This window comes from Ips typographus, linkage group LG1 (assembly GCF_016097725.1).
Source record: "Ips typographus isolate SLU linkage group LG1, UJ_Ityp_2.0, whole genome shotgun sequence".
Classification (NCBI taxonomy): Eukaryota; Metazoa; Arthropoda; class Insecta; order Coleoptera; family Curculionidae; genus Ips; species Ips typographus.
This window is the reverse complement of record NC_138422.1, coordinates 8,794,961-8,806,527: the sequence shown is the minus strand read 5'-3', so window position 1 is coordinate 8,806,527 and position 11,567 is coordinate 8,794,961. Positions and strand designations below refer to the sequence as shown.

The 11,567-nt window shown below is 32.1% G+C and overlaps 2 protein-coding genes across 7 annotated transcripts in view; one reads left to right on the top strand and one right to left on the bottom strand.

Annotated features, from left to right (window-relative positions):
- LOC145740426 (uncharacterized) overlaps positions 1-3,382 on the top strand; it is a 44,001-nt gene extending 40,619 nt beyond the window's left edge. For 3 of the 4 annotated variants that reach the window (XR_014181421.1, XR_014181422.1, XM_081995997.1), the window contains one exon: positions 2,892-3,382. Coding sequence is in view for 2 of the 4 variants with exons in the window: in XM_081995997.1 (XP_081852123.1) it covers positions 2,892-3,184 (293 nt within the window). In the remaining 2 variants the exon portion in view is untranslated. Of the gene's footprint in view, positions 1-1,504; positions 2,424-2,891 lie in introns of those variants that run through there. The other variant, XM_081995996.1, reaches the window with a different exon arrangement.
- A 1,068-nt stretch (positions 3,383-4,450) lies between these two features.
- On the bottom strand, positions 4,451-11,506 carry Wbp2 (WW domain binding protein 2). 3 transcript variants are annotated; one of them, XM_081995979.1, is made up of 8 exons: positions 11,333-11,504; positions 11,041-11,215; positions 10,822-10,981; positions 10,355-10,378; positions 9,596-9,694; positions 5,720-5,992; positions 5,012-5,097; positions 4,451-4,955 (listed from the first exon to the last, which is right to left on the bottom strand). In XM_081995979.1, the coding sequence occupies exons 1-8, from the start codon at positions 11,386-11,388 to the stop codon at positions 4,902-4,904; spliced, it is 927 nt and encodes a 308-aa protein (XP_081852105.1). In that variant the 5' UTR covers positions 11,389-11,504; the 3' UTR covers positions 4,451-4,901. The 3 variants fall into 3 exon arrangements, with proteins under 3 accessions (XP_081852105.1, XP_081852107.1, XP_081852108.1); XM_081995981.1 differs by lacking the exon at positions 10,355-10,378 and having other exon boundaries at positions 11,333-11,501; XM_081995982.1 differs by lacking the exons at positions 4,451-4,955; positions 5,012-5,097 and adding an exon at positions 5,198-5,238 and having other exon boundaries at positions 11,333-11,506.
- Positions 11,507-11,567: the final 61 nt, after the last annotated feature.

Sequence of the window (11,567 nt, the reverse complement as noted above, 5' to 3'; positions counted from 1 at the left end):
AATTGTTGTCGTTATTGATTACTCATTTGATTCGGAAGTAATATGGCACTTGAACAGAATGTCAGTTCCGGTTTATGGACCAAAATCGTGATGATATCAAGTCAGGATTGATTATTTTTAACCAGTAAAAACCGAAATTAGTAATAATTTTGATGCATTTGTCGGATGTAGTGACGTGCATCTTTATGAAAAATAATTGAAAAATTGAGAAAAACATACAACCGTGTAACTTAATAAATTATTATTTAATGCGTTTTCTTTGGCATGTATTTAGTATTATTAATAGAAAAAAACAGAAAATATCGAAACTCAATTCCCTGACAAAATAGATGACTGTCTTTAAAATAGATTTTTTTGTCTTTAAAATTTACTTTTATAACTTGTCAGAATAAGGATATTTTTACGGAATAAAAATCGTTTATTCTCCTCATTTTATTTTAATTTCACATTCCAACTTAAGGAATTTAAAACAATCATATTTAAAATCGACAATAACATCTGACATTCTCTTTCTCTGAATTTTTTTCAAGAAACCATACACCAAAATTCAAAGCGTTGTCATAATAATTATTTCCATAATAAACGCAGTTAAATCAGAAGTGGATCACTATAAGGATGACAGTTTACCGCACGTGAATCAGTAGTCGAGTGGTCGATAACAAAACAATAATTATTATTGTTGCAAGTATTAAATTATAGAAGAATTTTAGTTGTCTATGATTTATTAAAACATTTGCAGAGACCATCGTTAATTAGATTATAATGTATGTATAATACCGATTACCTGATCTATTGTTCTAGGTGGCTTATTATATTTTACAATGCGCGACGTTATTTCCTGGTTGAATTTTGACTAAATAAATTTGTAATGCGATAGTATCTAGATGATGATGACTTTAAGATGACAATAATAATATGAATCATGTTGATTTTTCTAGTTCGTTAGTAGTCTAGAAACTACTCTTGTATTTTTTTACAAAAACTACGTTTTTGTAGTTTGCAACTATACGAATTAATCAAACAAAATCTTGCTCTAAAGCAGTTTAGGATATTGCCAGGCATGAGAAGAGATTCAGTTTGAACATTTAATTAACTAAATAATTATTGTTTCTTATTATTAAACACTATTTTCAAACGTTATATTTTTTAACCATAATTTTTTCAAGTACTGAGCTGAATATCTACATAAGATATGCTAAGTGAAAAATACCCCTTTACTTTACCGTAGAATTCATAAATGCAACAAAAAATTAGGGTTCACACAACATTCGTGTCTGAGCATTTTTCTGTAATATGATTCCCTCAATTTTAATTTATTATGGACACACTGTATAGAGTTGGTTAGGTTTATTGTTGACAGATGACGAATAATATTTGTGTCTAATTTTAATCCAATTGTATAATTATAATAATAATGTAATAATAACAAAATAACTTCCAATATTACTGTCACAAAAAAATAAAACGTATTATCAATAAATAATTTTTTTTTAATATCTGAAAAACCAAAAAAAAATTAAAAACCTTTTTCAAATGTCTTTTTGTTAAGGCCGTTGATCATATGCAACTTTTCTCCCATTTAACCAAACTTATTGTGTCTCTAACAGTTTTCAAGATCCCCATAGTGGCCCTCCTTGTCCTGGACACACTGTATAAATAAATATTTTTTTAAAATATTACGCTTTTTTGACGTAAAGATATTTTTTTATGCAGGGTGTCCCAAATTTGAGCTATGACGCCATTGACTATTTTTTTTTTACACAGGGAAGGAGAACTTGAATTTGTTGCAAAAAAGTTCATTTACTGGCGTGACAATTTTTTTAATTTTCAATGAATTGATAGTATGAATTAAATTATAAGTGTCTTTTTCTTTTCTTTCAAATCTTTTTCATCTTTTATATAATAGATAGGTTATATACACATATTCAATTTACATACTATTATAGATAATACGGTAATGGCCACATAACAGATTAAATTGCAGACTCTTATCCCTTTAATACCATTTTGCGATAACCAAAAACTACAATCTATCAATTTGTTATCAAAGTCGGTTTTTACCAGACCAAAAATAATCGCTGTGATATGACTTTTTATAATTGGCCATAAAACGGATCTAGGATTTTTTTGCAAATGTATCATCGAAAGGATATCCGTGGCAAATGACTAATATCTCAAATTTTCTTAGTGTATTTTACAAAATCTCCGTATATTTGTAGATAATGATTTTATCAGATAGGGACTTTTTATCAGTAAATGTTTCTATTGTGAAGTAAGGCCTTAAATAGGTGATACTTTTTCAAAAAACAATCAGTAACTAGGTGTTTATTGAAATTCTGTGATCTATCATATATCAATAATATTTTTGGTCAGCATAATGAAATCTTCATTTGTAATTTTATTGATCTATATTATTATTTTGAGTGAGTATTCTATTACTTGAGCCTATGTTTACTTATTTGCTTTTATTTTTTTACTAATGCTAGTTTTTTCTCTATTATTGTGAATTAAAGTGAAAATTTTACTAGTGAAAATACAATCTTCATGTCAATTTCTTCACCCAAATTTATAATGTTACATGTTGATGTTTGATTTTAGGATATACTTTTTGAATTGTTGCCGTTTTTATACCGGTTTCCACTATTTTTGTGTTTTTTTCATTACTTTTTAATTCAATAATCAGTTTCTCAAATATAAACAAATACAATAAGATGAGAGAAGGAGAATTTTTTCTGTTTTTAGTTGGAGTTATTGATGAAAAAAATACTGAAGGAAATCTTAAAAGCTTGCAAACATTTTGTCCTTTGTGTTCTATCATCTGATAATGTATTTCTCTAGGACATTCCACCACCAACAAACAACACACTAATATCGTAATAATTTTATTTCAGATTTTTGCCACGGAGCAGACGAAAATATATGCATCAATTATAAACTCGAGGAGAATAGCTGCGGCTCTATTAGTAACGAAATGGCTCAAAGTGAAGATTATTGCCAATATGGAGAAATTTGCTTCCAAGTTAGAATAGATCGCGGATCCACGGTTAATCTGATAAACACCAGCAACCAAAACGTCGAAGAAAAAAACCTTATAGCCGATTTTTTTTCATGGGGAAGAAAGATGCTGCGACAAGAGAAAAAGAAGTCTTCTAGAAAACTAGCTTTTAACAGATTTTATGGTTAACTTATTGATTTTGATGCTCAGTAATATAAAATCATTCAGTGTAAATTAGTACAAAATATTTATATTGTTCTCATAGTAATAATTATTAGTAGTAAAAGGCCAAAAATATAATTTAACACCTAATGTAAGTTAAGCAATAATGTTTTGTTTATGTCTATAGTTTATACTTTCAAACAATTAAACTCTGATAGAGGTAAAGTTAAGTTTTCTTAATGTTATGATAAAAGTTGAGATTAGTCCATTCCTCCAATAAGTAACTGAGCCAGAAAACTTGTAAAGAAAAATATATGTCAACAACTGGAGGACTAATAAGATTTATAAGTGAAAGCAAACTCAAAGTCGATCTCCACAAAGTATTTATTAAGTTGTTATGTGCCTGACATGTTTCGAGTGTATTTAGACACCCATCTTCAGAGGCTTAACGAGAGTCACAGTCTGCTGGCTGTCATTCTACAAGGGGGGACAGCTGAACCCAGGTGTACAAAAAGTGGTTGGTTTTTTATTCTTGAAGGGGGACTCTCGTTGAGCCTCTGAAGATGGGTGTCTAAATACACTCGAAACATGTCAGGCACATAACAAATATTTTGTGGAGATCGACTTTGAGTTTGCTTTCACTTACACTCACTACTCCACTGTGTGAATATGGACTACTTCTTTTTAATAAGATTCAGTTTTTTCACAAACCACGCATTTAGAGAAAAAAATAACAGGAGAAGACTGTATTTTTTTAAACTGAGCCATTTCAACTAAAAAATTCGAAGGTCCGGTAATTTCATGTTCAGCATGTATGCAAGGATTGCAAGGCTTTCAGTCTGGCGGCAAATGGCAACAATAATAGCTGAACTCAAACCAGTTTGTTTGAATCACACACAACATCTGCATTAATTAAATGCACTAAAATAACGGAAATCGAGGACCTTTTATACAGAATTGAATATTGGACAGACTGTACCTGTATAGCAAGCTAAAGTCTACAGTGTGTCCCAAATTGGTTGTACATATGTATTGGGATCTCGGCAACCATAAGAGCTACAGAGTTGTTTAAATGGGGAAAGTTCTAATAAATTTTATGTAAAACATAATCCAGGTTCCAAAATTGAAATATGTTCTTGTCCTTTTCCTCACTTACATGGAAAAAACGTCCATTCATACAAACGTAATTGGACATCTCTCATCTAACTCATATCCTGAACTGAAAGTACTGGCCCTTACAATGAGTGTGTTTAATTCTCTGAGTGAGTAAAATGATCAAAGAAAGAAAACAAATTTTAAGTAATTACTGAAAGCTTTATTATGTAAACTGTGTCAACGACCGCTCAACTAACCTATAATAAAATAGAAATGCTTCATTTTTTTGTTAGAGACGCCGAGACCTAAAAAATGTTGCTATAGTGGCCAAGCAGTAGTATAATCAAAAAACGGAATGCTGTTAACAAATACCTATAAATACAAACAACAAAAAGTAAAATATAAACAACAACAATAAACTATTCATATCCATACAAGAGATACTAACGTTACATCGTGCTGTTAAACAACTGCAAACATTAGTATTAAATAGTTTACTTTTGAGTATAATTAAATATAATAGAAGAATAGATTCCTGCGATTCATTGCCTTCTACGGTATACAAGTAGCATAATATAAATGTATTTATTTTGCTATTATTATTATTCATAAACTCTAATAACAGTGCTCACAAATTTAGTGAATAACATTACTGTTCTTTTTTGTTATTAGTCATTGCTTGATTGTAAGTGGGTGGGTTTTCCTATAAAACAAAAATAAACGATAGTTAGCGATAAAAACTTGTTTTTCAATACTTACATAGTAGGCGGGAGGTGGAACATAAGCCATTTGCGGTTTGTTGGGGTCGTAATAGGCGGACTGAGCTGCTTCAGCTGCTTTAGCGTCTGAAAAAAGATATACTAATGCAGTTAACCAAACTTACAGATAGTAAACTTTCACCGTAACTTTCAATTTGGTTTTTTTTTAAATTTTGATTCTTCTTTTTCCGTTTGTTCGGATTTAACGGGGATAATAACGATAGTAACCTAGAAGGAATAATCAGGATAAATTGCATTGCTCTTGTCTTAAATTTTAAAACTAAATAATAAACTGAAACGTTCTCATAAAAGCACTGCACAAACGATTTTTTGACAATCACAAAATACTTGGTAAAGTTGAGAAACGAGTAAATTTACCTACAGGAAAGAATAAGAAAACTGTCAGTGAGAAAAAATACAAAAAAATACCGATTTGCTGAGGTAATAGGCCATGTCACCATTACTCCCATTAGGGCTAATGTAAAACTTTTCTGTTTTTCCGTAAAGCAAATAACTGACGCAAACATTCCCCCGGTTTTCTCTAAGGTTAAAAATATGGTCCTGAAATAGACACTTCGGTGTAATACAGGTTCCCGTTATAACGAAATTTTTAGTGTACTCCAGAAATCTACCCTAAAGATAAAAAGACTACCCTTTATTTGTATTAAACAAATTACCAAATAAAAACTACCAAATAAACGTATATTACCTGCTGAGTTAGTAAATCCGCCAGCGGCTGCGCCAGGTGGATATGGAGGCGCGCCTGGTGGATATCCGCCAGCAGCGCCTTGAGGAGGGCCGTAACCTTGAGGAGGGCCGTAACCTTGAGGAGCCCCATAACCGCCCGGTGCTGGACCGTAGCCGTTGGGTTGACCGCCAGGGTAAATGCCAGGGTATGGTGGAGGGGCATCAGTCATAAACACTCCATCAGTGGGCGGCTGTTGCGGAAAAACGTTAGTAGGCGGCACCCATCCATAGTAGCCTACACAAAAACATTACAATATTAACTTTGGCAATACATTTAAAATAAAAAGTTTTTCTACCACTTCAACAACTAACCTAACCTAACCATTAAGGCTATTTTGGTATTACTGACTGTATTGATAAGGTTCAAATTGCCTTAACAATCATTTTTTATGCACTCAAACTAGAACCCTCCAATTGAGTTGAGGGATTTGCGAGGTATTGGAGTTTTGAAATTATGACACTTATTGTTAATTGTATCACGTATATTACACTTTAATAACACGTAGTGATTCTTGAGCAATAGGTAAGGTAAACTAGAGTGGGGTGGCTGAGTAAAGTGCTAGAACCTTAGCAGGGTCAGAGATAAGTTGTCTTAATGCTTATAGCAAGAGTTCCTTCAATGTCAAGGATTGGATTGGTTTGTGAGAAAGGATAAAATATTGATAGGTTGCAAAAAATAGCAAGAGTACCTTTCAAAGTGAAGGATTTGGGTTTTGTTTTGGTTGACCGTCTTATTGGGACAGCGTTACTTGTTAGAGGTTTGAGAGCTTGTTTTGGAGAGAGTTTAAATTTATAGTCCAAAATTCGGTTTCCCACATCCGTCCAAATGAGCCATCTGGGATAAGCTTCAACAAAGAGGACTGGAAAGGGTCGTATTTTTCATTGTGCTAAAATATGAAACGGTGAAACAACGGATACATTTTATTGCATCCCATGCGAAAGTGACCGTTTTGGGTAAAAAATAACTGTGTTCTTTAAAAAAGTTAGAATTTGCTACGCTTTGAAAGAAATATTGCTGAATCCTACAAAATGGTTCTTAAGCAGGTTTTACACCAAAAGTTTTAATTCAAAGAAAATGGAAACATTTATTTTATCAAATTTTATGCTTCAAATAAATTCATGAACTTCTTGGAGCATAAAGTGATTTGATTTTACACTTATCAAACTTTTATGTCAAAGCTGTCAATGAAAACAGTTTGACAAACCAAACCAAAATTTAGTGTTTAGGTGGTAATAATTACAGATTATTCCTACTTGTTTTTCTGGTATTTTTGATATTTTTATTTTGAAATTTCATAATCATCCTGAATACTGTGTTTATGTATTGAATTCTGCAGTCACTCTCACTTTTTCGTTTTTGTGTGTTGGCAGTTGGCATTACGCAAAACGGCAAGTTTGATCAAATAAGTTGGATGAAAATAGAACCTGTCCTATTTGGTAAAAAATTCGACATAAAGTTTTGTTTTAAACTGATAAAATTCGACCTTCAAGCAGCTTCATGAATGAATTAATTTCTTTTATCTACTCCTAGCATGGTAATCATTCATTACATAGCTCATTTTGAGTTACGTAATGAGCGATTTTACCGCACTAGTGCGATAATAATCGATTTTATCGCACTAGTGCGATAAAACAACTTTAAATGAAAATTTCTGCTGTAATTGTTTATTGAATTTAAACATAACTTTGATAAAACCATGAACAGACCTATCTTAAATAATAACTATATTTTACTTTTTATAAATATTAAAAGTGAAATGAATTCCTGAATTAGAAAGTTCTTGGATCGAATTTACACAAAAAAAAAAAAAAAAAGGCTGGATGAACTATAGGTTGCTGCCAAGGTTTCAAAGTACACGAGTAACATTTTTTCTTGAAAAGGACTCTTTATGTTCTTGGTCTCGCACCAGGTGACAAAACGTTGATACATTTTTTCATATTTCTCCTTTGACTTGGCAGGCAACAAGCCAGATACCACGTTTGCGGCAGCTTCTTCAATATCTGACGGAAGTTCTTCAGACATGTTCATAACGAAATGCACTTTTAAAAATTTGTGACTGACACTGTTAAATTGTCGCTTAAGTGATATGTGGAAACAAATGGCCACCATGGCAACAACACCAAAACAGTACAGCGTAGATGACAAAATTTAAGGGTAACAAATAACTACCCGTAGCAAGCATATACGAGACGTTCTTAAATAGTTCACATTGCACAAAATATGAATTTTTTTCTTACTTTACGCTGCTTCTGATGGTCGTAGATAAAATGTTGTACATCACCCGTGGGGTATGGCAAATTAACGTACTCGTGTGACTCCCACTTGTGCCTATAAAAATGCTCATACCCCACTAGTAATGTAAATAACTATTATATCAAAGCGCGGTGTAAAACCTGCTTTAGTAAATCTACGTAAATGAAATTGCTTTTGGGACACATCTGGCATTGGTTAATAAATTGTTGGACTTTGACAAAACTGACGATAGTGAGAGTTACGACAAGTTCGAACGTTCGACTGTTGAGTTCTTTCGTTACATCAGAACAAATGAGAAAATGCTTAATCTACAGCATCTTCACGATATTTTGACACATGCTTACTAAATAAGTACTTGACAGTTGTCATTATAATACCTTGCTTAATTATAGTAGACGGCACACTAACTAGACCGTTGTACGTCATCAGTTTGACGTTTTCAAACTGCATTGTATTTTTCAAATGGATTAGGTTAGGAATATTCAATATTAACTAAGTGGACACCTTAATCAGTTCAATAAAAATTAATCCCCGAAAACATATTGTTCCCGTCGAGGATTCCGCATAACAGATGTAGGTTGGGCTTGATCTCTATAGTTGGTTTTAAGCAGGGTCGTAAATTATACATTTTTGACATTTACTACTGTTGATATAAAGATTTTGCCACTTTTCTTTTACATTAACAAATTACAAGAACTTACAGATTAAAAAAACTCTCTTGGTTTGTGATTATTATTTAAACCTTAATTATTTTTATTAATTATAATATCATAAACCATTAAGTCGATAAAATGAATCAACGAAAATACAATTTTATTGGTGCAGCGGCGTGCAAATGTCGCACATAAGTGGACGTTGTCATAGTTGTTCAAAAGATTTAGGGCAATTCTTGAGACATCCATTCATTTATGACATTGTAAAAGCAGTAAATTAAGTTTTGGTAAAGTTTACAAGGTTTCCCAGGCGGAAATGGGTATCAGAATGCTCAAGCCAGGGATCAGTAGAAGAAATTAGGAAAGACCTATGTTCAGGAGTGGACGAGAAGTAGCTGAAAAAGAAATTTTACCCAACCCTAATTTTAGTCGTCTAAAAAATACAAAAATAAATTTAATTCGACAGTGGTTATTAAGATGAAATCTAGTGACATTCCCATGATAATAAGTCTTCCTGCTATTTTATATTCCCATGCAAACTCAGCAAATGAAGATGTAATAAATATCGGTTAGGCATAATTGTTCACAGTTCTTTAATACCATTCTTTGTAGACTCTTCTCGGATTTTTTTTAACAGAAACTACATTTTTGAAATTTTGACTATCATTTACCTGACCGCCACAAGAGGTTTATTGTTTTAACAAACTGAATGCCTAAAATGTTATTTTTTCCATTCCACAAATAGCAAATAAAAACAAATAATGTTGGTGACTGATTCAGAAGTACAAGTTGGATGTTGGTGCTATTATCCAATTAATAAAAGCAGTAAGTCACATTGTATGCAGCTACCATTTAGTTTTTTTACACTGTGGAAACAATGCAACGTTTTTTCGGCTGTCTGCTACATCAGTTACAGACAGAATAGGCTTACCTTGAGGTGGAGGAGCATAAGCTGGTGGAGGTGCAGCATACCATTGAGGTTGAGGTGGTTCATATGGTGGTGGAACATTATTCATGGCTCCTCTTGTAGCTGAAACAATAATGTTACATAGACTAAACTGATTTAATTAATATGAAACCTTTACCAATACAAATGAACTGTGAAAATAATAATGCAGTAAAAAATAGTCTACAAAGTTATTTAAGCTGCAAAAATCACTATAAGATATATTCATGCTATAGTAGGTAAGTTTTAAGATGCTGATATCTTCTAGTAAGGTGCAAAGTTGAAACTAGGCAACAAAACCAAAACACACTATGATTTACTTTTGTTGCCTAGTTGAAGTTTACTTTTCTGATATTTGTCACATTCAAAACATTCACCTGTCCCAGTGGTCACCACAACTAAGCTTTTATTATTTTTAGCTTTATTTTAGTGTAGAATGACTCAAGATATGTTTAATGTTGCAGAGAAAACACTACAATTAAATAATTAATGTTCATTGACATGCAGTTTCAAGCAAACAAAGCAAGGAACCAAGTTTTTTAGTTACTAAAAACAGCCAGATTTCTGTTTCAAGTGTCATTCTAATTACAAAAGATTATCTTTACTCATACCTACTTTTGTATTTCAGAAAAAAACTAAAATGTACTTCTACTTTACTCTCTACTTGGCATGATAACCTAAGTCATTTTCTGACATTCTGAGCAAACTGAAATATTTAAAATTAAAACCCTTTTCTATACATACCCCCAGAAATATCCTCAAATATGGCTGAAAGGAAAGTACATTTACATAAAAATTCCCCATTTCTCTTACAACCAAAGCAGATTAAATGAGTTTTTTAAATAGTAATTTTGTATGGTTACCTTCAAGATTTCTACTTAAATACAAGTTTGCACTATGCAACATTTTCAAAAATGTATATTCATGCACTCTTTACTATTAGGTACAAAGTTTTTTAAGCTTTGTGAAAAAATTCATAGATAAGGAAACTATTACAATCTTGTCAATTTCACTTTAACCCACCTAAATAATTATTGATAATGATATTATCAACAAGAGTATGCATTTATCAATTTTTATCTTAAAAAGAACAACCAATTGTATTATACATGTTGGCAGCTGTGCCCCAGACTATTTATGTAAATATTTACAGTGCATGAAGTGAAAACATATAGTTTTAAACTAGTTAAAAGTAATAACTAATATCTTACCATAATGTGCAGCTCTCAACAATGCCTGTCCGAATTCAATGGCCCCACCATGTTTGAAAGTCATCTTGAATTTAGCCTCTCCTACCCAGTTGCCATTCGGTTGTGCCCTCACTTTCCCTTTTACATAATTAGCACCAAACACTGGTTGTTCAATTTCAACCTATTACCAGTACATTCATACATAAACAAGCTGCATTTCACTTGTAAATATGAAATTACCTCACTGAGGGTGACAAAAGGAAAGCTGAAACTTTGCATCTCATCTGACTGAGAACTGTTGTTGAATATAACTCTGTGAGTGGTGAGGAATATTCGTCCATTCTTCTTGCTTTTAAATGCACTTGCTTCTTGGCCAGACCATTCAATGTGAACATTGTCAGAGAACAACAATATTCTAAAATAATGACAATGATTTATTACATGATAACAGGATCTGTTAGCTGATGATATTTAATTTACTAGACAGCAAATTGGGTGTAATGGTGCAATAATGTCACAAAATTGTACTTACTGTTCACCGGAGTGTATTAATACTCCCCCGTTTATGTGGGCCGTATTCAACGACATTTTTTCTTGTAAATAACCTGTTTTAATGCACAAATTCAATTTATTCTAGAACGTCCCAAAAACGAATTAAAAAGTAAATATTGGTGATTGCAAATGAAACGATGATGACTAATGACAAATAGCTGTCAACTGTCATTGATGAAGTCAGATGTGTCATTTCTCAGATAAATAAAAATGTC